A 26,992-nucleotide genomic window follows, 5' to 3' on the forward strand; every position below is an offset into this window, starting at 1 on the left:
GCATGTCCCAAATTCCAAGCTGCTGTATTTAAGCATGTTAAAAAAAATAATGCACTTTGTGACTTCAATAATAAATATGGCAGTGCCATGTTGGCATTTTTTTCCATAACTGGAGTTGATTTATTTTGGAAAACCTTGTTACATTGTTTAATGCATCCAGCGGGGCATCACAACAAAATTAGGCATAATAATGTGTTAATTCCACGACTGTATATATCGGTATCGTTTGATATCGGAATCGGTAATTAAAGGGGAACATTATCACAATTTCAGAATTGTTAAAACCATTAAAAATCAGTTCCCAGTGGCTTATTATATTTTTCAAAGTTTTTTTCAAAATTTTACCCATCACGCAATATCCCTAAAAAAAGCTTCAAAGTACCTGATTTTAACCATCGTTATAAACACCCGTCCATTTTCCTGTGACGTCACATAGTGAAGCCAACACAAACAAACATGGCGGAAAGAACAGCAAGCTATAGCGACATTAGCTCGGATTCAGACTCGGATTTCAGCGGCTTAAGCGATTCAACAGATTACGCATGTATTGAAACGGATGGTTGTAGTGTGGAGGCAGGTAGCGAAAACGAAATTGAAGATGAAACTGAAGCTATTGAGCCATATCGGTTTGAACCGTATGCAAGCGAAAACGACGAAAACGACACGACAGCCAGCGACACGGGAGAAAGCGAGGACGAATTCGGCGATCGCCTTCTAACCAACGATTGGTATGTGTTTGTTTGGCATTAAAGGAAACTAACAACTATGAACTAGGTTTACAGCATATGAAATACATTTGGCAACAACATGCACTTTGAGAGTGCAGACAGCCCAGTTTTCATCAATTAATCTATTCTGTAGACATACCCTCATGTCAGCAGGCCAGGGAAGCTAGGGTCGAAATTCTTCTCTTGATCATCTTTGGGACGGTGTGAGCCAAGACATCCAGGGGGTTTAGCTCGCTCGTCTGCGGGAACAAACTGCCGCCATTGCTTGCCGTGCTACCGAGGTCCTTTGTCCCTGAATTGCTCACACACTCCGGCAGATTCAATGGGGGTCTGGCGGCAGATTTCTTTGACTTTATCGTTGGAAATGCATCTGCTTTGAGTGTCGCAGGATATCCACACATTCTTGCCATCTCTGTCGTAGCATAGCTTTCGTCGGTAAAGTGTGCGGAACAAACGTCCAATTTCTTGCCACTTTCGCATCTTTGGGCCACTGGTGCAACTTGAATCCGTCCCTGTTCGTGTTGTTCCGACAACACACCGACGAGGCATGATGTCTCCAAGGTACGGAAAACAGTCGAAAAAACGGAAAATAACAGAGCTGATTTGACTCGGTGTTTGAGAAAATGGCGGATTGCTTCCCGATGTGACGTCATCGTTCCGAGAGCGAATATTCGAAAGGCGTTTAATTCGCCAAAATTCACCCATTTAGAGTTCGGAAATCGGTTAAAAAAATATATGGTCTTTTTTCTGCAACATCAAGGTATATATTGACGCTTACATAGGTCTGGTGATAATGTTCCCCTTTAAGAGTTGGACAATATCGGAATTTAGGCAAAAAAAGCCATTATCGGACATCTCTAGATACACATATAGACCTAAGGCAGTGAACACTGTGAATTATTAAAAAAGATGTTGAACTCTCACCTTGTTTGGCATGCAATAAAATTCTCAGCAATCAATAAAGACGAATAGATAAAGGGTTTATGAGCACAAGTATTATTGCAATCAAGTGCGTGCTGTGCGAGGCTCAAGAAGAGCCTTCAGAAATGGTTGACAAGCATCCTCGCCTGTGTAATCCATGTTTGTCAAGATAAGCCATGTCAATAGCAGTTGAACATTTGACAGGATTTGCGAGAAGGCCTTGAGCGCATGGGCCATTCCTCTGTAGCTTAGTGTCACCATGACAGCTGGCTGGGAGAGGTCAGGAGGTGGCTCATCCACTGGGCCCCGAGCAACACAGCATGCAAATACATGCACGCTTATTTTAGTGGGCTCACCACTGCTGTCAAAAAAAAATACAGTGCAGGACTGGGAGGAGTTGTTGCTCCCGCTGGCAGATAAAAACGGGCTGTTACTGTCACCTTCAGTAGATGACAGCCCAGCCCTCGAGAGGCCATCTTTACGCTGCTGCTGCTGCAACACAATTACAGGTACTCGGACTTGTGTAGCACCACTTTAAGAGCACTCTCAAGCTGCCTTGTCAGTCAGCATGCAGAGGTGTTTGCCTGTAGCCATCAGCAGAGGGGGAAATGGAGTTGAGACACTGAGGAGGATTAAATAACGAGGGAAATAGTTGGTCACGTGATCAGTCAGAAAACAGTACTTGACAGGTCAGATTTGGAGGGCCGCAAAATTGCCAACATGACTAGACCGCCTATTCTTCTAGCAGGAATGAAGTAAGGCACGTTTACTGTGTAATAGGGTTATACGTAGGGCTGGGCGATATATCGATATACTCGATATATCGCGGGTTTGTCTCTGTGCGATATAGAAAATGACTATATGGTGATATTGGAGTACCGTATTTTCCGCACTATTAGCCGCACCTAAAAACCACAAATTTACTCAAAAGCTGACAGTGCGGCTTTTAACCCGGTGCGCTTTATATATGGATAAATATTAAGATTCATTTTCATAAAGTTTCGGTCTCGCAACTTCGGTAAACAGCCGCCATCTTTTTTCCCGGTAGAACAGGAAGCGCTTCTTCTTCTACGCAAGCAACCGCCAAGGTAAGCACCCGCCCCCATAGAACAGGAAGCGCTTCTTCTTCTACTGTAAGCAACCACCCGCCCGCTTAGAAGAAGAAAAAGTGCGCGGATATCACCGTACGTTTCATTTCCTTTGTGTGTTTACATCTGTAAAGACCACAAAATGGCTCCTACAATGCGACAAGGATCCGGTTCATGAAAAGACGCAATCTCTCCATCCGCACACCGATTACTACCGTATTTCACAGCAACTGATATTCCTGTGAACCGCACTGTGGAACGGGAGCACGTACGGTGAATATTCGCACCACAGGGAATGAGAAGTCATCCTTCACTGTGGTTCTAGCTTGCCATGCTAATGGCCAGAAACTTCCACCCATGGTGATATTCAAAAGGAAGACCTTGCCAAAAGAGACCTTTCCAGCCGGCGTCATCATAAAAGCTAACTCGAAGGGATGGATGAAGAAAAGATGAGCGAGTGGTTAAGGTAAGTTTAAGTTTACGCGAAGAGGCCGGGTGGCTTTTTTCACGCAGCTCTGTCCATGTTGATATACGTATGTTTGTGATTGCACATTTGCGTACATTTTGGGAGTGAACAGAGTTGTTAGAACGCTGGTTTTTAATATATTATTAAAGTTTGACTGACCTATCTGACTGTTTTTTTGACATTCCTTTAGCACAGTTAGATGCGGCTTACAACACCGGGCGGCTTATAGGTGGACAAAGTTTTGAAATATGCCGTTCATTGAAGGCGCGGCTTTTAACCCAGGGCGCCTTATGGTGCGGAAAATACGGTATACGTTCTCACGCAGTTGCTTTTAGCTGCAGGCACTGGAGGCTTTTTTCACTCTTTCTTGTCCCTCCTTCTCACAGACAGCAAGCGCACCTTCCACTGTTTCCCACGCATTCATTTATTTGTGGCGGCCCGCCGTGAAAGAATTACGTCCGCCACAAATAGATTTTTCGGCTTTTGACTCGCTCGACCGCTCATAAAAGCAATGAGACTCTGTCTGTGAATGTTGCTTGTAGTTACAACTCCGGTGCAGTAGGTGGCGGTAGCCTACTATGCATTGTAACTCCGCCAATAGCACTTAATTCACCTGGTGGGCCAGAAGAAGAAGAAGAAGAAGACGACGAAGTAAAAGAAGAACGGACCGACAGGATCAAAATACGAAGGTAAGACGTCTTGGCAAACAAGTTCAAAAGTGGTTCGAACCTGTGCAGTGTGCAGCACAGACTCAGATTTTCTTAATTTTTATTTTCGGGATTTGAATGCATTTATTTTGAAAGGACAGCAGGTGAGATAGGTTATAGCTGCATCGCTCGCGGCTCGTCATATATTTAACGTTAATCCGCGATTTCACCGAGCGTTTCACCGAGCGTTTCACTGACGGTGAGCAGCCTGACGCTGCTTCATTAACACCGCCGCTGTTTGACTCGGGGGCCGGGGCAGACGCACATAGTAACAGTCACGTGTTACCATACCGACGAGCTAACCTGTCCAGGTTATAACCCTGTTGTCAATAAACACACGTGGAGACGGTGCTTCAGATACTGCTTTAATACTGACGCTAAATTGTCCACTGTCCACTGCAGCATGTGAATGCAATGAAAAGAATACAATCTGAGCCAACCAGCTGTTAAAATGTTGTCCAGGTTAATGTTTTGGCCATTAAAGGCCCTTCATTTCAAGATTTCAACTGTGATCGGGCTTTAAACAGGTGGCTGACCTGTTCAGATGTGTGTAAATGCTACTGGTCAAATAATGTGAAATAGCATTTAATTTTACATGTATGCAATGCCATTTAAATGTAATTATAGATAATAATAATAATAAATACTGTGTAGTGTTGTAAATAGTCAACGGGAAGGATTTTAGTAAGATATAAGCCATGAGCACTACACAGCCAGAAATAAACCTAGGCAGGACAAGTAAAAATATTGGGGCAAGTAGATTTGAGAAGTCGGGCAAGTAGAAAAAAACCTTAACGTTGAACCCTGCATGTGTTGAGCTACTGCCGCTTAAGGTTAGATGGCACTGTACATAGAGCGGTTCTGCTCGTTAGTAATAAATTCTAATGTTGGATGTTCACTCCTTCACACAGATGAGTATAGAAAAATATTTTCAACGGCCGAAAAGGGCTCGACTTGGAGAGGAGGTAGGCCTACAGTCCGGACCACAGGTGCGACCTGTTCAGCAGCAGGAGGAGGAGGAGGAGGAGGTTGACTGACTGTGGCAGGACACCTCTTTCTCTGTTTCACTTCATGTTGCTGGTAAATAATATGGTTGTAGTACTAGGCTAAAGTTAAATTATTTAGTATTCACTAATTAAAGGGGCATAGCTTTAAGAGACATTTTAGCTTTTATATTTTATAAGATATATTTTTTGTAAGAACCACAATTAATAAATATATTTCAGTGAATAACTAATTGTTCAAATCTGTATATAAATATGTACATAAAGTGTTGTAATTATATTCCAACTCCGCGTTCTTCTTGGTCATCGCCGCTGCCGCCGCCACCCCCCATCCCTCGACCACACCACCACAAATAGATGCCTGTCCTGTGGGAAACACTGCCTTCTTACATACGTCACTTACGTATACGCCCTCTCGGAGCAGAGAGGTAGCAGCATGGGTTATGTTAGCTGAGGTGCGAGTGGTGATACGAGAGAAAGAAAGTGCGAATCTGGTAACAAATGAAGGAAGAATTCATTCCCAAGAAAAACAGCAGGGGGTCCATCGTCTGACGGTGGTTTGGCTTCAAGCGAGAAGATGTCGAACAGACAACCATAATTTGTCAAGTGTGGGGAAAAAGCGTTTCTACAAAAAGTAGCATTACTGCTAATATGTAGCATCATTTGAAAAGTCACCCGCTAGAGCAGTGGTTCTCAACCTTTTTTCAGTGATGTATACCCCCTGTGAAATTTTTTATAATTCAAGTACCCCCTAATCAGAGCAAAGCATTTTTGGTTGAAAAAAAGAGATAAAGAAGTAAAATACAGCACTATGTCATCAGTTTCTAATTTATTAAATTGTATAACAGTGCAAAATATTGCTCATTTGTAGTGGTCTTTCTTGAACTATTTGGAATAAAAGATGTATATATAACTCTCTCGTTTGAGTCACACATTAAGAGTGTTACTAAAACGGCCTTCTTTCATCTCCGTAATATCGCTAAAATTCGTTCTATTTTATCCACTAGCGATGCTGAGATCATTATTCATGCGTTCGTTACGTCTCGTCTCGACTACTGTAACGTATTATTTTCGGGTCTCCCTATGTCTAGCATTAAAAGACTACAGTTGGTACAAAATGCGGCTGCTAGACTTTTGACAAGAACAAGAAAGTTTGATCATATGACGCCTATACTGTATATACCTTTATATACATATATACACATATATATACCTATACTGGCTCACCTGCACTGGCTTCCTGTGCACTTAAGATGTGACTTTAAGGTTTTACTACTTACGTATAAAATACTACACGGTCTAGCTCCGTCCTATCTTGTCGATTGTATTGTACCATATGTCCCGGCAAGAAATCTGCCTTCAAAGAACTCCGGCTTATTAGTGATTCCCAGAGCCCAAAAAAAGTCTGCGGGCTATAGAGCGTTTTCTATTCGGGCTCCAGTACTATGGAATGCCCTCCCGGTAACAATTAGAGATGCTACCTCAGTAGAAGCATTTAAGTCCCATCTTAAAACTCATTTGTATACTCTAGCCTTTAAATAGCCTTCCTGTTAGACCAGTTAATCTGCCGTTTCTTTTCTTTTCTCCTCTGCTCCCCTATTCCTTGTGGAGGGGGGGGGGGGGGGGGGGGGGGGGGGGGGCACAGGTCCGGTGGCCATGGATGAAGTGCTGGCTGTCCAGAGTCGGGACCCGGGGTGGACCGCTCGCCTGTGCATCGGCAATAAAACCGCAATAAAAGTACACCTCCAATCAACTACAACCCTAAACTAACACCCTCCCGGATTGTTGTTAATAATCAAATGTAAACAATCAAATGCAGATATTTTTCTTATGCCTTCTGATCTCTCTCTCTCTCTCTATGTCCACTACTTACTGTACATATCCTACCAAGTCAGACCTAGACTGTTTCAATATCCATTTCTCTGTTCTCAATTGTTGATGACTGATGATAACAACCAAACCTACCCCCCCCTCCCCACCCCGAATTGTAAATAATGTAAATAATTCAATGTATACACCCTGATGATGATCTTGTGTGATGACTGTATTATGATGATAGTATATATCTGTATCATGAATCAACTTAAACGAGTTGAAAAACTTATTCGGGTGTTACCATTTAGTGGTCAATTGTACGGAATATGTACTTCACTGTGCAACCTACTAATAAAAGTCTCCATCAATCAATCAATCAATCAATCAATAGGTATGGGCAATATGGTCTAAAACAGGGGTGCCCATTACGTCGATCGCGAGCTATCGGTCGATCGTGGAGGGTGTGTCAGTCGATCACCGGCCAGGCATTACAAAAATAGACCTAAAAATTAGCAATCATCAATCTTCACTATGACGTCACTTCCGTCACTTGATTGACATTCACAGCACCCGGGGGTCTTGTGAGATCATTATTTCAACAGACTCCCGCGCTGTACCTGCTGTCAAAACTCTAAATACCGACTGCACAGTTCCTGTCTTCACAATAAAACCGCTGCTTCATCCTGCCTGCGCTAACAAAATAAGAGTCTCAGAAAGCTAGTGTGCACAAGCCAGCAAGCTAGGGATTTTGCCGTCAATGTATTTCTTGTAGAGTGTATAAAAACAAGTATGGAAGCTGGACAAATAAGATGCCAAAAAACAACTCATGTGGTATTGGACAGAAAGGAGGACTATTTTTCTCCTCCATTCAAAAATGCGGACGTTATCAGCACTACTGTCTGATTCCAATCAATGCAAGTCATCAGAATAAGGTAATACACAGACTTATATTCTTGTCTTATGAAAGAAAGGAATCTATACGTGTTAAACATGCATGTATTTTGTACACCTTCAAACGTCTCTTTCATAAATAAATATAAATTATATATAGGAATGAGGTAGATCTCTTCGACTTGGTCAATTGAAAAGTAGCTCGCCTGCAGAAAAAGTGTGTGCACCCCTGGTCTAAAATCTACATCACCCTTACCCTATGTTTTGTATCTGCACTGAACCACATTATTTCCCTAGAGAGATAAATGAAGTCTATCCTATCCGATATTGCTTCTCCTTGTCCAATCAACTGAATTTACCACAGGTGGACTCCAATCAAACAGAAGGAACATCTCAAGGACGACCAGGATGCGCCTGAGCTCACTTTTGAGCTTCATTGCAAAGGTTGTGATTTCTTTGTTTGTTGCAAATACAGTATCTCTATAAAAAAAAACTTTTTCACTTTGTCATTATGGAGTACTGTGTGTAGAATTTTGCGGACGGAAATTATTATTTGGTATAAGACTTAACATAACAAAAAGGTGGAAAAGTGAAGCGCTGTGAATACTTTCCAGATGCATTGTAAATGGACAAGACACACAGCAGGTTGAGGTTATGAAGCGGTGGTCCATTTCCACTTTCTTCTTCATACTACTATTTTTGTATGTACACGGCAAACAGTCAAGGTTTGTTTTGGCCAGGGTATGGCCGACAGTCTTCTACGTTCCAAACAAATCCATGGTCAGGCTCATTCCTGAGTGACAACTGCAGGTAATCGGACTAATGTAATAAGCACCAGATGATGGAAATTACCAGAAGACGTCATGCATACAATGCCGTCACATACGATGATGTCGAGAGGGATCAATACCACAGTCACGTCAGTCCATCTTAGCTGGTTTATGCCAGATGGAATCTGAATTATAATTGAAAAAAGGCACATTTATAGGAATAGATTTCCTCGCTATGGAATTAATCTGCTGGCGGGGAAAATAATATGCTTGTGTGCATCCAATAATCCATCACACCCTCACTGTTTGTTAACCACTCTCCATCTTCTCCACACCTCCCCCAGCCTGAGCTGCATGCATGGGGGCCTGCACTGTTTGCTCACAAACATGCCGTTCAGCAGGTTAGGGCCCCACTGATGAATTATTCAAGGGCTTCCCAGCAGCTCTGTTGAGGTTCCTGATAAAAAATAAAAGTCAGCCACTAAAATGGATCAGTCGATTAACCTGTTTACACAAAACTGGGGGTTTTCGCCCCTCCCCTGCCCCTCTATTCTCCTGCTCGTCTCAGCGCTCACCATCCCCCTCCAATGGTTCTCTGGTTGGCGATAAGTGCCTGACAGAAGCTATCAGAGTGGCCCCAGCTCTGACAGACATGTGGCAGTGTGACACACGGCCCAGGCTCTGATGGATCACACTACGCCTCCGGCACTGTCATTAGCCCAGCGGGGCGATGGCGGGGGAAGGGACAGCCTCGCTGCTTTAAACATCAGGGAATCAAGGGACTTATGCCTTATTTCCACCAATGGAAACAATGACCTAGATCTGTACAACAACAACGAACACAAGGCTTTGAAACGGTTTTAAAGTGTTAGGTCGACCTCCCTGACTTCAGGAGGTGGCACAGCAGCTGAAGAAAAATAAAGAAATATATCATTTCAATCTGATGAACCAACTTTAGTTACCGTATTTTCCGCACTATTAGCCGCACCTAAAAACCACAAATTTACTCAAAAGCTGACAGTGCGGCTTATAACCCGGTGCGCTTTATATATGGATTAATATTAAGATTCATTTTCATAAAGTTTCGGTCTCGCAACTACGGTAAACAGCCGCCATCTTTTTTCCCCGTAGAAGAGGAAGTGCTTCTTCTTCTACGCAAGCAACCGCCAAGGTAAGCACCCGCCCCCATAGAAGAGGAAGCGCTTCTTCTTCTACTGTAAGCAACCACCCGCCCCCGTAGAAGAAGAAGAAGCGCGCGGATATTAGGTTTCATTTCCTTTGTGTGTTTACATCTGTAAAGACCACAAAATGGCTCCTACTAAGCGACAGGTTTCCGATTCATGAAAAGACGCAATCTCTCCATCCGCACACGGACTACTATTTCACAGCAACTGCCTAAAGACTTTCAAGAAAAGCTGGCTACTTTCCGTGCATATTGTAAAAACAAGATAGCTGAAAAAAAGATCCGGCCAGAGAACATTATCAACATGGACGAGGTTCCACTGACTTTTGATATTCCTGTGAACCGCACTGTGGATACAACGGGAGCACGTACGGTGAATATTCGCACCACAGGGAATGAGAAGTCATCCTTCACTGTGGTTCTAGCTTGCCATGCTAATGGCCAGAAACTTCCACCCATGGTGATATTCAAAAGGAAGACCTTGCCAAAAGAGACCTTTCCAGCCGGCGTCATCATAAAAGCTAACTCGAAGGGATGGATGGATGAAGAAAAGATGAGCGAGTGGTTAAGGTAAGTTTACGCGAAGAGGCCGGGTGGCTTTTTTCACGCAGCTCCGTCCATGTTGATATACGACTCCATGCGCGCCCACATCACGCTGGTTTTTAATATATTATTAAAGTTTGACTGACCTATCTGACTGTTTTTTTGACATTCCTTTAGCGTAGTTAGATGCGGCTTATAACACGGGGCGGCTTATAGGTGGACAAAGTTTTGAAATATGCCGTTCATTGAAGGCGCGGCTTATAACCCAGGGCGGCTTATGGTGCGGAAAATACGGTATGTGATTTCAGGTCCCACATTGGGCAAGTCGGCATGATCTAGGGCAGGGGTCGGCAACCTTTACCAGTCAAAGAGCCATTTTGACCAGTTTCACAAATTATAGATAACAATGGGAGCCACAAAATTTTTTTGAAATTTAAAATGAAATAACACTGCATACAAAGTTGTTTTTTTTGCTTTGTGCTATGTATAAACCAGGGGTCTCAGACACGCTGCCCACACCTTAATAAGGAATTTGAATGCTGGTGCGGCACGCGGATTTTATATGAATGGCGATGGTACAGCATATAGCACCCACTACAACCAGCGTGCCTGGTCGGCCACACGTTGTACGGGGCTTCCGCTTGCTCACGTAGGTGACAGCAAGGCATACTTGGTCAACAACCACACAGGTTACACTGACGGCGGCGGTATAAAAAAAACTTTAACACTCTTGCTAATAATGCGCCACACTGTGAACCCACACCAAACAAGAATGACAAACACATTTCGGGAGAACATCCGCACCGTAACACAACATAAACACAACAGGACAAATACCCAGAATCCCATGCAGCCCTAACTCTTCCGGGATACATTATACACCCCCGCTACCAAACCCCGCCCACCTCAACCGACGCACAGGGGGGGGGGGACATACATACATACAAACATATATACATACATATACCGTATTTTCCGCACTATTAGTCGCACCTAAAAACCACAAATTTACTCAAAAGCTGACAGTGCGGCTTTTAACCCGGTGCGTTTTATATATGGATTAATATTAAGATTCATTTTCATAAAGTTTCGGTCTCGCAACTACGGTAAACAGCCGCCATCTTTTTTCCCCGTAGAAGAGGAAGTGCTTCTTCTTCTACGCAAGCAACCGCCAAGGTAAGCACCCGCCCCCATAGAACAGGAAGCGCTTCTTCTTCTACTGTAAGCAACCACCCGCCCGCGTAGAAGAAGAAAAAGCGCGCGGATATTACCGTACGTTTCATTTCCTTTGTGTGTTTACATCTGTAAAGACCACAAAATGGCTCCTACTAAGCGACAGGGATCCGGTTCATGAAAAGACGCAATCTCTCCATCCGCACACGGATTACTATTTCACAGCAACTGCCTAAAGACTTTCAAGAAAAGCTGGCTACTTTCCGTGCATATTGTAAAAACAAGATAGCTGAAAAAAAGATCCGGCCAGAGAACATTATCAACACTGACTTTTGATATTCCTGTGAACCGCACTGTGGATACAACGGGAGCACGTACGGTGAATATTCGCACCACAGGGAATGAGAAGTCATCCTTCACTGTGGTTCTAGCTTGCCATGCTAATGGCCAGAAACTTCCACCCATGGTGATATTCAAAAGGAAGACCTTGCCAAAAGAGACCTTTCCAGCCGGCGTCATCATAAAAGCTAACTCGAAGGGATGGATGAAGAAAAGATGAGCGAGTGGTTAAGGTAAGTTTAAGTTTACGCAAAGAGGCCGGGTGGCTTTTTTCACGCAGCTCCGTCCATGTTGATATACGATTCCATGCGCGCCCACATCACGCTGGTTTTAATATATTATTAAAGTTTGACTGACCTATTTGACTGTTTTTTTGACATTCCTTTAGCGCAGTTAGATGCGGCTTACAACACGGGGCGGCTTATAGGTGGACAAAGTTTTGAAATATGCCGTTCATTGAAGGCGCGGCTTATAACCCAGGGCGCCTTATGGTGCGGAAAATACGGTAAACATACATTCATATATACAGCCGCCGTTACAGCCCAGGTGTCCCTTCTTGCAGGCAACTTGTACCATCCCACTCCCCAATTACAGCCCTAAGACATGTTAGTGTATGAAAGCATGAATATGTATGACTGAATGAGGAAGAAGTTTGCCACAATGGTTGTCCAGACAGTAATGTGTTTGTATAAGTTTAGGTTGTGGTTTGTCCTTTCTCAATGGGGAAGGACGTTAATGTCTCTTGTTTTCATGTCAGCATTTAAGTGAGCCGGTCAGTCGGTGGGTGAGTTAATGAAAGTGCAGTCCTCAGTGTTTGCTTAGTTTGAAAAGTTCAAAAAGTAATATCAACTAATCCCAGGAACACCAATTCCTACCGTCAAGCATGGTGGTGGTAGTATTATGCTCTGGGCCTGTTTTGCTGGGGGGGGGGGCAGGGTTGGGGTGGGGGCGGGGTTTGGTGGTAGCAGTCAGGGCTGCATGGGATTCTGGGTGTTTGTTCTGTTGTGTTTATGTTGTGTTAAGGTGCAGATGTTCTCCCGAAATGTGTTTGTCATTTTTGTTTGGTTTTGGTTCAAAGTGTGGCGCATTATTAGTAAGAGTGTTAAAGTTGTTTTATATGGTCACCGTCAGTGTAACCTGTGTGGCTGTTGACCAAGTATGCCTTGCTGTCACGTACGTGTGCAAGCAGAAGATGCATACTGCATAACAAGTGGTTGGGCTGCCACGCTGTTAATACAGATTGTAGAGGGTGCCAAATGCTGTACCATCATGGCAAGCCCTTATTATAACTGTAGGGGTGAAAATCGGTTAATATTAATCCCGGGAGTTTTCTGCGAGAGGCACCGAAATCCGGAAGTCTCCCGGAAAAATCGGGGGGTTCGACAAGTAAGCTGCTGAGCCGCATCAGAGTTACCAAAGATCTGCATGCGGCTCCGGAGCCGCGGGTTGCCGACCCCTGATCTAGGGTGAGTAGAAAACTGAATATAATCCCGAAAATCTGTTTTCACTTTGAAAAGCACTGTTTTAAACCTTTCTCTGTCGTATTATCCAAGATACTTAGTCGCACACAAGTGGTGATTCTGTTGACCAATTAACAGCCTGCGGTGTTGTTGCAGCCACATCTATCTGAAGGATGTGAAGAGGTGCTACAATTATTTTGAACCCAGTCACTACTTTACAAACACATGAAATGGTTTGAACGGTCCTTGCGTAAACAACACAACACTATCTTTGGACAATTGTAAGAGCACAATGACTTTTACCCTCTTTCCTGTAATTATAGACCACCACTGAACTTGATCATTTATACACTGCCTTTAATCAGGAAGTCAAAGGCCGAGCCAGCCAAAGTCTACCTTTAATCTAATCAACAGAGCTGAGATAAATCCAGGATTTCTATCCCTTGGCCAATTTTCTTCAAAAGCTTTCAACATTCAACCAAGGCAGGATTGCTGCCTTGTTTGAGAACAGCATGTGTGTGTGTGTTAACAGCCTCATGTCAAAAACTGCAGATCACAGCATACCAGCAGGTTGGATGTCCCCAGACAAAAGAAAAATCAGCGAACTGATTAAAACGAGCAACAAGGGGGTACCTACCTGTTTGTGCATCTCAATGTTGAGCCCATAAGACATCTCATAATACTGCAAAAGAAACAAAGACATCATTTAGTACCAGAGGTGGGTAGTAACGCGCTACATTTACTCCGTTACATCTACTTGAGTAACTTTTGGGATAAATTGTACTTCTAAGAGTAGTTTTAATGCAACATACTTTTACTTGAGTATATTTATAGAGAAGAAACGCTACTTTTATCTACATTTAGCTCGCTACTAATTTTTATCGATCTGTTAATGCACGCTTTGTTTGTTTTGGTTTGTCAGACAGACCTTCATAGTGCCTGCGTTTCAACAAATAGTCACTGGTGACGTTCACTCCGTTCCACCAATCAGATGCAGTCACTGGTGACGTTGGACCAATCAAACAGAGCCAGGCGGTCACATGACCTGACTTAAACAAGTTGAAAAACTTATTGGGGTGTTACCATTTAGTGGTCAATTGTACGGAATATGTACTGTACTGTGCAATCTACTAATAAAAGTTCCAATCAATCAATCAAAAATGTGAAGGAAAAAAGACCCTTTTTTTATTTCAACCGTACTTCCCGTCAAAAGCCTAAAGACTGACTGCACAGTTCCTGTCTTCACAATAAAAGTGCCGCTCCATCGCGCCTGCGCTTTCAAAATAAGAGTCTCCGAAAGCCAGCGCAAACAAGCTAGCAAGCTACGGAGTTTGCCGCCAATGTATTTCTTGTAAAGTGTATAAAAACGAATATGGAAGCTGGACAAATAAGATGCCAAAAACCAACCACTTTCATGTGGTATTAGACAGAAAGGAAGACTTTTTTTCTCTCTTCCATTCGAAAATGTGGACGTTATTATCACTACTGTCTGATTCCAATCAATGCAAGTCATCAGAATCAGGTAATACACCAACTTATATTCTTGTCTTCATGAAAGAAAGGAATCTATATGTGTTAAACATGCATGTATATTCATTAAAACACCTTTAACATGTAAACAAAAACGGCAAAATAAATAAATATAAATTATATACTGTATATATCAATGTATGTATATATATATATATATATATATATATATATATGATATGTGTGTGTATGTTACTCATTAGTTACTCAGTACTTGAGTAGTTTTTTCACAACATACTTTTTACTTTTACTCAAGTAAATATTTGGGTGACTACTCCTTACTTTTACTTGAGTATTACATCTCTAAAGTAACAGTACTCTTTCTTGAGTACAAATTCTGGCTACTCTACCCACCTCTGTTTAGTACAGCTGAAGTTGTTTTCTGGCAAAATATGCAAACAACACAGTGAGCAAGAACTCGTGAGCTCAGAATGCCTCAAAAGGCCTTTTTTTGCATCTTATTATTCCAAACGATGGACTACTGTCATGTTTGAGGTCTGTATATCATAAACAACTTCGGCATGCATAACTTTTTGGTTTCTATTTGCATTATTTCCGATGAGAAGAATTGTTTTTAAACTCGAGCAAATTGGAGGTCGGCGAGCATCCAAGAATATATAGTGTTGGACCACAGTAGATGCAAGATCAATAATTGAATCGACTGCTACTCTAATTGCGTCATGACGCAGTTCCAAATCGGCAGCAGCTGGGAGCAAATGTGATCAACATAGATGAGACGTAAAAGGAGATCTAAGAGTGAGCATAAATTGACATTCTGCTTTTTCCAGCGAGGGTGCAGAAATAAAAGCATTCAATGTATCGATCAGCATTTTCCCTTTGGATCTCCAGGTTGTCTATTTGCTCAGACTGAAGTGTTTGCTCAACACTCGTTATTTGCAGCCGGGTCAGTGTGTGTGTCTGCTTGAATCGGAGGAGACCACAGGTGGCAGCTGGGGCAGAAATGGCTTTCCAGTCATTCTGATGAAGCCAATGCATTATTCAGTCCATTAGCAGGGCCGAAAAATGAGTCTCAAACAAGAGAGCCATTCTGTCTGTAGATCAGAGCCCCTAGCAGGCAGGAGTGTAAGAGGACACCCTATACTTCCTCACGTGTTTACCTAACCTCCTCCCTCCCTGTCTGCCTGACATGTTTTCCTCGCTTAAAAGAATGTTCAACCTGCATGTTGTCGATGCTTGGAAGTCCATACCTGCCAACTTTTGAAATCAGAAAAACCTAGTAGCCAGGGTCCAGGGGCCGCAGGCCCCGGTAGGTCCAGGACAAAGTCCTGGTGGGGGGTTCAGGTTCGCCCCCCCGACGCAAAATGATTATTAGCATTCAGACAGGTTAAAATGTTGCTAAAACCATCACTTTTCTATCAGTCACAGTGACTTTTCAAAACAAAAATATTACAGCAAAAATCATATGGGTTGATTGACATGTTTATTCTGTAAGCTAACTTCAATAGTTTGAAATTATTTTGACAGTTAATGCCAGTTATCCTGTCAACCTTTCACAAGACTTCAATTTGTTAATTGAAAGTATAAACAGTATAAACACTTTTTACAGTAAACAAATGGTAAAACAGTACTAAACAATTCCATTAAAAAAAAAATTGGTGTCATTATTAACTTTCTGTCCAAGCTTGTATAATCTACTGCCTTGTTCAATTGTAAAAAATATTCTGTGCCTAAAATTCACATTTCTATCACAATTATCATACTGTAAACATGGTAAGCTAACTTCATTAAAATTAATAGTCCTGTCAAAAGCATGGAATTACAATTCAAATGTCGTTTTTTTTGTAAGCCTTTCAAAAGAATTCAAAATATGAAAAATTCATGAAAATTAATTTAAGCCATCAGACACTTGAAAAGTGGCACATCAGATCTCTAATGTAATCATTTTAACTTTTCAACAGAAATAGCACTGCAAAAATATTAAGGACATACTTCTGTATTTTGGTAGTTATGCTGTCAACATTTAACAAGATTTCTTCAACTTGGACTTGAAAGCATAAATAGTATAAACACTTTTAACAGTATAACAGTACTAAACAATTCCAATAGATAACATTGGTGTCATTGCCTTTTTGTGGCTAAAATCCAAATTTAGCAACGGCATTAGACTTGTGTTTTTTTGTCCCGACGTGGTCTTTTACATCGCTAATTCCTCCGTGTCCGATCGAAAAATCTTGTCTGCACAAGGTGCAATTCGCGTAGTTTTCACCCTTTTTGGAACGGATAATTATTCCCGGATAGGCTTTTGAATATTCTTCACGGAATGACTGCAGTTTTCTTTTCGGTTTAAGCAGGGCCGGCCCGTGGCATAGGCCGTATAAGCAAATGCTAAGGGCGCCGTCCATCAGGGGGCGCCACGCCAGTGCCACAAATGTTGGAGAGAAAAAAAGAAAAGAAAAAAAAGTTGGTACTATTATTTCGAAATACAAAAAATAATCCCACGTTAATTAAAATGCAGTAAAGCCTATTTAATAGAAATATTATTTGTTACAACATTACGCCCCCTCACCCCCTCCCTCTCCCCCCTCACGGTGCGCCCCCTCCCTTCCCGTATCATGACTCTTTTTGGACGTCACCACATCAAAAAATCAACACAAGATGTCAAAACGGCCAAAACTGTCAGGTGCCCAGGGAAGAAAAAAGAGAAAAGAAGAGGAGGAGAAACGAGAAAAGACAGAGATAGCAGGTAGGTGAGCCGAACATGAAATTATTTGTCTGTTACAGAATGTGATAGTAACCTGGCTTTTTAGCATTAAGCTAATGTTACATGATTCGGCAATTGCTAATCAATAAATAGCTAGTTCTGTTTTAACGTCGGGTTAATATTGTGGAGGGGGCTAAATTGTTATGGAAAATAATAATGTAACGTTAGGTAATTACAGTACTCCCACCTTACATTTTTCAGGGACATTTGTATTAGATCTTTTAAGCAGCTGTTTTTTGTTTACATTGTTATTGCCTTCTGGTTAGCTATATTTGCCCTGCAGGTAATAGTCACTTTTCCACCCTTTTATATATTAGGTATAGTTGTAAGTAAAAAAAAAAAGGTCAGAGACAAAGCTATTCGGTTTCTTGTGAGTATATACACTTCACTGCCGATGTGGGGGGGCGCCACCTAAAATCTTGCCTAGGGCGCCAGATTGGTTAGGGCCGGGCCTGGGTTTAAGACTCGTTTGCGATTTTTCTCCGGCTGATTCCATGATCGTTCACTCGTTTGGAAACAATGGCCTCTTGCTTGGCAGCGGTGCTATAAATAGCCTCGCGCATGGCATTCGGAATGGCTTGATAGGAAGTTACGGGAAGCAGTGTCGATTGTGATTGTTGTTACGCGATTTCGTGAATAAAACTTTAAAAAAAAATTTAAAAAAATTAATTACCGGTAATGAAATAATGAAAAACCGTATTTTTTATCACTGCAACCGTAACCCGGAATAGGTTGATGAAAACCGTACTAATTACGGGAAAACCGGAGTAGTTGGCAGGTATGGAAGTCCTTGCCCAGCGTGTTTACCTAGGATGACGGGCCCACAGAAGTGTTTCTTGTTGCGTCACGTCTGCATCATGAGCACACCTACGTTGTCTAAATTGAACACTGGAACTTTCCACTAAATCAACCGCAACGGGCTCCTCCATTTTGTTTGGGAACATTTTCCCACACGCTGACCCCCACACATATGTCTGAGCGTGAGGTCTCCTAGGAGAATAATCAGATCAGCACACAGAGGGCAACGCTGTGGTCGACCCATAGAGATCAGGGGTGTGCTTTAATGGAGCCGCGGCCTACTGCCTGTCTGTCTGTCAGTCAGAAGGACGCCACCCCTTTAACAACCAGCCTCTTGGGGGATTTCACAGGCCGTGACGCTTAATCCGCCCTGACACCCGCACAGGTGAGCACAATAGATGCCGTTTGACTCCACCCAAACTAGCTCGTCAACAAGCCGTGCAATTTGGAGTCATAATTGCTGCACTATCTTACCATGACATAGTGGCGCTGCATCTCTGTCTTCTCATTGGCCAGCTTGTCATACTCCACCTTAAGACTAAAATAGGAGAGAAGGTGTCAATTTCAGCCACTCCATCACTTGCATAACTCACTTAACCACTTGGCGGCAGATTACAGGACATTTTCATTCCGCCCCGCGAGCGAATATTAGCCTTCGCCGAGCAATGCACTCGCAACATGAGTAAACACTGACGTCGTTTGTCAACAGTACCTGTGATACTGGGCTTGCAGGAACTGGAACTCGTCTTTAATTCTGTCACAAGACTCGGCTACGGTGAATTTGAAGCCGGGCTGGCCGGGCTGGTGGGGAGCCTGAATTGTGTACATGGAATTTAAAAAAAAAGTCAAGTTTGAAATATTGATTTGCACACAAATTATAGGATCGTTAACACAACCAATGAATAGATTTCATTTCAGAAGTCAATTAAAAACACCTGTTCTCTTATCCCCACTTATATTTACCACCATGTAGCCTTGAAATATAATCTTATAGACACTTGATGAGGTGCAGGGAGGAGGGGGCCGCATGTCAACACCAGCAATAAACATGCATGTTATGCAGAGGAGTAAGCGCCTCTTACCGGATGTCGGCCTTGTGGATACATCTTGGGGGGGAAAAAATGAACCCTTTGTTTATTTCTGCAGGTCCTTTTGACAAAATGGTAGAGAAAAGGAGCAGGCAAGGGGGCTTGTCGGTGCAGGAGAGGTCGTGAATAGCCTGCGTTGGGGGAAATGACGCGGTTTAATCACCAATCAAATGCACTTTTGTTTGTAACTAATCATTAGGGATGTCCGATAATGGCTTTTTTGCCGATATTCCGATATTGTCCAACTCTTAATTACCGATACCGATATATACAGTCGTGGAATTAACACATTATTATGCCTAATTTGGACAACCAGGTATGGTGAAGATACATTTGAATAAAATAAGATAAATAAATTAAAAACATTTTCTTGAAATAAAAAAAGAAAGTAAACAATATAAAAACAGTTCCGTAGAAACTAGTAATTAATGAAAATGAGTAAAATTAAGTGTTAAAAGGTTAGTACTATTAGTGGACCAGCAGCACGCACAATCATGTGTGCTTACGGACTGTATCCCTTGCAGACTGTATTGATATATAATGTAGGATCCAGAATATTAATAACAGAGAGAAACAACCCTTTTGTGGGGGAGGGAGGTTTTTTGGGTTGGTGCACTAATTGTAAGTGTAGCTTGTGTTTTTTATGTTGATTTAATAAAAAAAATAAAAAAATAAAAACGATACCGATAATAAAAAACAAAACGATACCGACAATTTCCGATATTACATTTTAAAGCATTTATCGACATCTCTACTAATAATCCCTGTGAGCAGGGCCGGCCCGTGGCATAGGCCGTATAGGCAAATGCTAAGGGCGCCGTCCATCAGGGGGCGCCACGCCAGTGCCACAAATGTTGGAGAAAAAAAAAAAAAAAAGTTGGTACTATTATTTCTAAATACAAAAAATAATCCCACGTTAATTAAAATGCAAAGTAAAGCCTATTTAATAGAAATATTATTTGTTACAACATTACGCCCCCCCCCCCCCCCTCCCTTCCCGTATCATGACTCTTTTTGGACGTCACCACATCAAAAAATCAACACAAGATGTCAAAACGGCCAAAACTGTCAGGTGCCCAGGGAAGAAAAAAGAGAAAAGAAGAGGAGGAGAAACGAGAAAAGACAGAGGTAGCAGGTAGGTAACGTTAGCCTACATGAAATTATTTGTCTGTTACAGAATGTGATAGTAACCTGGCTTTTTAGCATCGAGCTAATGTTACATGATTCGGCAATTGCTAATCAATAAATAGCTAGTTCTGTTTTAACGTCGGGTTAATATTGTGGAGGGGGCTAAATTGTTATGGAAAATAATAATGTAACGTTAGGTAATTACAGTACTCCCACCTTACATTCCTCAGGGACATTTCTTTCTTTCTTTAGTTTATTTGGAACATGAACACACTTACATCATAATACATCACACAAATTTCGTATCATTTCATTTTACATCATGCCCGAAAAGGAGTAGGAAGAAGCAAAGCTTATTTAATCCTACCCCTTTCCCACTTCAAAGCGTTTACAAATATATAGAATCATTTACTGACCTTTTTATATAATAAAATAACATCTATGAATTAGTATGCAACAGTTTTGTAATATGTAATTAATTAATTAATTCAGTCATTATTAACATACTGAGATGAAGAATATCTTATTTTCAATAAGGTTGAAAGTATTTCTCATAATTCTTCTTCTTTGTAAGCACTATTATTTTGAACAACTGGATCATATCAGTACAATTTTTAACTTCTTTACTTAATCCATTCCATAATTTAATTCCACATACTGATATGCTAAAAGTTCTAAGTGTTGTACGTGCATATAAATGTTTGTATTAGATATTTTAAGCAGGTGTTTTTTGTTTACATTGTTATTGCCTTCTGGTTAGCTAATGTTTGCCCTGCAGGTAATAGTCACTTTTCCACCCCTTTATATATTAGGTATAGTTGTAAGTAAAAAAAAAGGTCAAAGACAAAGCTATTCAGTTTCTTGTGAGTATATACACTTCACTGCCGATGTGGGGGGGCGCCACCTAAAATCTTGCCTAGGGCGCCAGATTGGTTAGGGCCGGGCCTGCCTGTGAGAATAAGGCAATCAGTTCGTGGAAGCCAGCCAGGGAAACATATTACTATATTATCGGCCGATAAATGCTTTAACATGTAATATCGGAAATGATCGGTATGGGTTTTTTTTTTATTATCGGTATTTTTTATTTTTTAAATCAACATAAAAAACACAAGATACACTTACAATTAGTACACCAACCCAAAAAACCTCCCCCCACTCATTATTTATCTTATTTTATTCATTAAAAAAAAATAAAAAAGGACCTTATCTTCACCCTACCTGGTTGTCCAAATTTAGGCATAACTAGTCCTAAGTGTCCCAATACTTTTGTCTACTTTTAGTCTGAAGTGTCCCAATACTTTTGTCTAGTGTACCTACCTTGTCTGCATTGTGTGGGCACGTTGGTGCTTCCTGCTTTTAAGCAGCCATCTTAAAAAAACATCAGCGCAGCGGTTCTTTGAAGGCTCATAAAATCAAAACCGGAGCAGTTATAAAAAAAAGCGCTTCTGTTGTTGTAATCACAAGAGTTCAATCTCTCTCCTAAAAAGGACCTTATCTTCACCCTACCTGGTTGTCCAAATTTAGGCATAATAATAACGTGTTAATTCCACGACTGTATATATCGGTATTGGTTGATATCGGTATCGGTTGATATCGAGAGTTGGACAATATCGGAATATCGGCAAAAAGCCGTTATCGGACATCCCTACATATTACTCATTCAATACAATTTGAACACGGAGAAAGGGAGTGGACTCTTCCACGTAAATGCTATATGAACGTGAAAAATCTCAACAAAAGCACCAAATCTCAACCCAGGCTTCCTCCGGTGTCGTCCAGGGCGCCCAAAAATGTCACACAAAGCCGAAGAGGGGAGAGAGAGAGAGAAAAAAAAAAAGTGTACACGGTCTTGCTCGTTTAAAACGTACCGAAACAGGCGTTTTAATCCGTACAAATGAGGTGGTGGAGGAGCATCATTTCTCCGGAGCCGCACCGCGAGTGCAGCGGCGGCGGGGCGAAAAGAACACGGCGGTGGCGGCGGCGGCGGTCGGTGCGCGAACAAAAAAAAAAAAAAAAAAATACTTTTTATCCTTCAAGCCGCGAACCTCCCAGGAATGTGTCCGCCGTAAATCCACAGAGCGGAAGGGGGAATATATGCCTCCAGTACCAAAAAAAAGGCGCCTAAAAAACAAGGGAGCTTGTTCAAAACATGGCGCTCTCCTCCATTTCTTGTCCAGTTTAGCCCGGTTGCCACACACAGGCAAGCGGGGCTGAGCTGCCGTGAAAGCGCCTATCCGTCCAATCGGATTACTGGCCGGGAAGAACCGCCACATCTGCCTATCGGAGGGCGGCGAGCCCCACGTGGGGGTCGGCGGCATGGCTGCGTGTGACGTCACCGCGTCGTCAGCCCCGCCTCCTTTACTGCTGATACACACGCAAACACTCACGCGCACGCGCACATTCAAATTGGAGACGACGTCCTGATTAGCCACAACAATCAACATGTTTTAATTCATAAAGAATCTAAGTTTGTCGTGTGAGACCATGCCGTGTAACGCCAATTTTGAATTTTTTTTTATTTTTTAAAACCGCGACTGTGAAGGACACCTTATCGATTGGCGATCGAATTAAAAAAGCTTCGGCGTCGTTCCGTAAATCACACCCGAGCTCAGCCGAAGACGGCCGATTGTCTTTGTGTGATATGAACATCATGTCTGCTCCAGCCTTCTTTTTTCCCTCTTCTCGCCCCCACGTGGGGGTGCCTCTGCGGCTTTAAGGCGTCTCGACCAATGGCGAAGCGGCTCACTTACACGCCGATCCCTGATTGGCCGGTGCTTGTGGAGCCTGTCAGTCACGCGGCGGCGTTGTCAATCAATACCACGCGGGGTCAAGCGCTGACAAATGCCTGTGCTCCTCAGTCCTTGCCTGTGAATAGGGGCTGGAATAGCTGCTTAATTAGCTTCCAATGGCTTCTCTCTCCTGTTCAAACAATCTGTTACTACCACCTAGTAATGAGAGACAATATTAAACAAAAGTGGAATAAAGAAAGCGGTTGTAACATTGCAATCTGTAGTTTTCCCGCTGCACACTATAAACGTGTTTACCTTCTTTCTTTCTTTTTTTTGCACACTATAAACGTGTTTACCTTTTTTTTTTTTTTGCACACTATAAACGTGTTTACTTTTTTTTCCCCCACACTATAAACGTGTTTACCTTTTTTGCACACTATAAACGTGTTTACCTTTTTTTTTTTGCACACTATAAACGTGTGTACCTTTTTTTGCACACTATAAACGTGTTTACCTTTTTTTTTGCACACTATAAACGTGTTTACCTTTTTTTTTTTGCACACTATAAACGTGTGTACCTTTTTTTGCACACTATAAACGCGTTTACCTTTTTTTTGCACACTATAAACGTGTTTACCTTTTTTTTGGCACACTATAAACGTGTTTACCTTTTTTTTTTTTGCACACTATAAACGTGTTTACTTTTTTTTCCCACACTATAAACGTGTTTACCTTTTTTGCACACTATAAACGTGTTTACCTTTTTTTTTGCACACTATAAACGTGTGTACTTTTTTGCACACTATAAACGTGTTTGCCTTTTTTTGCACACTATAAACGTGTGTACCTTTTTTTGCACACTATAAACGTGTTTACCTTTTTTTTTTTGCACACTATAAACGTGTTTACCTTTTTTTTTGCACACTATAAACGTGTGTACCTTTTTTTTGCACACTATAAACGTGTTTACCTTTTTTTTGCACACTATAAACGTGTTTACCTTTTTTGCACACTATAAACGTTTTTACCTTTTTTGCACACTATAAACGTGTTTACCTTTTTTTTGCACACTATAAACGTGTTTACCTTTTTTTTGCACACTATAAATGCATTTACCTTTTTTTTGCACATTATAAACGCGTTTACCTTTTTTTGCACACTATAAACGTTTTTACCTTTTTTGCACACTATAAACATATTTACCTTTTTTTTTGCACACTATAAACGTGTTTACCTTTTTTTGCACACTTTAAACGTGTTTACATTTTTTTTGCACACTATAAACGCGTTTACCTTTTTTTGCACACTATAAACGTGTTTACCTTTTTTTTTGCACACTATAAACGTGTTTACCTTTTCTTTTTTTTGCACACTATAAACGTGTTTACTTCTTTTTTTTTTGCACACTATAAACGTGTTTACCTTTTTTGCACACTATAAACGTGTCTACCTTTTTTTTTTTGCACACTATAAACGCGTTAACCTTTTTTGCACACTATAAACGTGTTTACCTTTTTTTTTTTGCACACTATAAACGTGTTTACCTTTTTTGCACACTATAAAAGTGTTTACCTTTTTTTTTGCACACTATAAACGTGTTTCCCTTTTTTTTGCACACTATAAACGTGTGTACTTTTTTTTTTTGCACACTATAAACGTGTTTACCTTTTTTTTTGGCACACTATAAACGTGTTTACCTTTTTTTTTTGCACACTATAAACGTGTTTACCTTTTTTCTTTTTTTTTTGCACACTATAAACGTGTTTACCTTTTTTTTGCACACTATAAACGTGTTTACCTTTTTTGCACACTATAAACGTGTTTACCTTTTTTTTGCACACTATAAACGTGTTTACCTTTTTTTTGCACACTATAAACGTGTTTACCCTTTTTTTGCACACTATAAACGTGTTTACCTTTTTTTTGCACACTATAAATGTGTTTACCTTTTTTTGCACACTATAAACATGTTTACCTTTTTTTGCACACTATAAACGTGTTTACCTTTTTTTTGCACACTATAAACGTGTTTACCTTTTTTTTTGCACACTATAAACGCGTTTACCTTTTTTTGCACACTATAAACGTGTTTACCTTTTTTGCACACTATAAACGTGTTTACCTTTTTTTTGCACACTATAAATGTGTTTACCTTTTTTTTGCACACTATAAACATGTTTACCTTTTTTTGCACACTATAAACGTGTTTACCTTTTTTTTGCACACTATAAACGTGTTTACCTTTTTTTTGCACACTATAAACGCGTTTACCTTTTTTTTGCACACTATAAACGTGTTTACCTTTTTTGCACACTATAAACGTGTTTACCTTTTTTTTTGCACACTATAAACGTGTTTACCTTTTTTGCACACTATAAACGTGTTTACCTTTTTTTTGCACACTATAAACGTGTTTACCTTTTTTTTTTGCACACTATAAACGTGTTTACCTTTTTTTTTGCAAACTATAAACGTGTTTACCTTTTTTATTGCACACTATAAACGTGTTTACCTTTTTTGCACACTATAAACGTGTTTACCTTGTTTTTGCACACTATAAACGTTTTTACCTTTTTTTGCACACTATAACGTGTTTACCTTTTTTGCACACTATAAACGTGTTTACCTTTTTTTTTTGCACACTATAAACTTGTTTACCTTTTTTTTGGCACACTATAAACGTGTTTACCTTTTTTTTTTGCACACTATAAACGTGTTTACCTTTTTTATTTGCACACTATAAACGTGTTTACCTTTTTTTTGCACACTATAAATGCATTTACCTTTTTTTTTGCACATTATAAACGCGTTTACCTTTTTTTTTGCACACTATAAACGTGTTTACCTTTTATTTATTTTTTTGCACACTATAAACGTGTTTACCTTTTTTGCACACTATAAACGTGTTTACCTCTTTTGCACAAAGGTACCTACTAGAGATGTCCGATAATATCAGCCTACCGATATTATCGGCCGATAAATGCTTTAAAATGTAATATCGGATATAATCGGTATCGGTTTTTTTTTACTATCGGTATCATTTTTTGTTTTGTTTTTGTCTTTATAAAATCAACATAAAAAACACAAGATACACTTACATTTACACTCATTCACACTAAAGGGTTGTTTCTTTCTGTTATTAATATTGTGGTTCCTACATTATATATCAATACAGTCTGCAAGGGATACAGTCTGTAAGCACACATGATTGTGCGTGCTGCTGGTCCACTAATAGTACTAACCTTTAACACTTAATTTTACTCATTTTCATTCATTACTAGTTTCTATGGAACTGTTTTTATATTGTTTTACTTTCTTTTTTATTCAAGAATTTTTTTTAAATTAATTACTTATTTTATTTTATTTTATTTTTAAAAAAAGGACCTTATCTTCACCATACCTGGTTGTCCAAATTAGGTATAATAATGTGTTGATTCCATGACTGCATATATCAGTACTGGTTGATATCGGTATCGGTAATTAAGAGTTGGACAATATCGGCAAAAAGCCATTATCGGACATCCCTAGTACCTACCGTATTTGGCTTTTATCAAATACATTTCCCCCAAAAATGCGACTTATACTCCAGTGCGACTTATATATGTTTTTTTTCTTCTTTATTATGCATTTTCGGCCGGTGCGACTTATACTCCGGAGCGACTTATACTCCGAAAAATACGGTAACTCACTTTCTGCACAACATCCATATAGAACAAACTATCATGCTAGTTTTCACATCTACTGTAAGGTACATTTGCACTAAAAACAAACAAAAGCATTTTTTTTCAGGGCAAAAGTTTTCCAAAAAGATAGTATTATTGTTTGTCTAAACCAGGGGTCGGCAACCCAAAATGTTGAAAGAGCCATATTGGACTAAAAATACAAAAAAAGTAATCTGTCTGGAGCCGC

General features: G+C 40.7%; 1 protein-coding gene across 1 annotated transcript in view; it reads right to left on the reverse strand.

The window, feature by feature from the left end:
• The window catches only part of tle3a (TLE family member 3, transcriptional corepressor a), an 85,137-nt gene extending 62,532 nt beyond the window's left edge, over positions 1-22,605 (reverse strand). The window contains exons 1-5 of the mRNA XM_072913983.1: positions 22,223-22,605; positions 19,221-19,357; positions 18,851-18,951; positions 18,613-18,676; positions 13,726-13,770 (exon numbers count right to left, since the gene is read on the reverse strand). Coding sequence (XP_072770084.1) covers positions 13,726-13,770; positions 18,613-18,676; positions 18,851-18,951; positions 19,221-19,244 — 234 coding nt within the window. The 5' untranslated portion in view covers positions 19,245-19,357; positions 22,223-22,605. The remainder of the gene's footprint in view (positions 1-13,725; positions 13,771-18,612; positions 18,677-18,850; positions 18,952-19,220; positions 19,358-22,222) is intronic.
• Positions 22,606-26,992: the final 4,387 nt, after the last annotated feature.

Source organism: Nerophis lumbriciformis, linkage group LG10 (genome assembly GCF_033978685.3).
Source record: "Nerophis lumbriciformis linkage group LG10, RoL_Nlum_v2.1, whole genome shotgun sequence".
Taxonomy (NCBI): Eukaryota; Metazoa; Chordata; class Actinopteri; order Syngnathiformes; family Syngnathidae; genus Nerophis; species Nerophis lumbriciformis.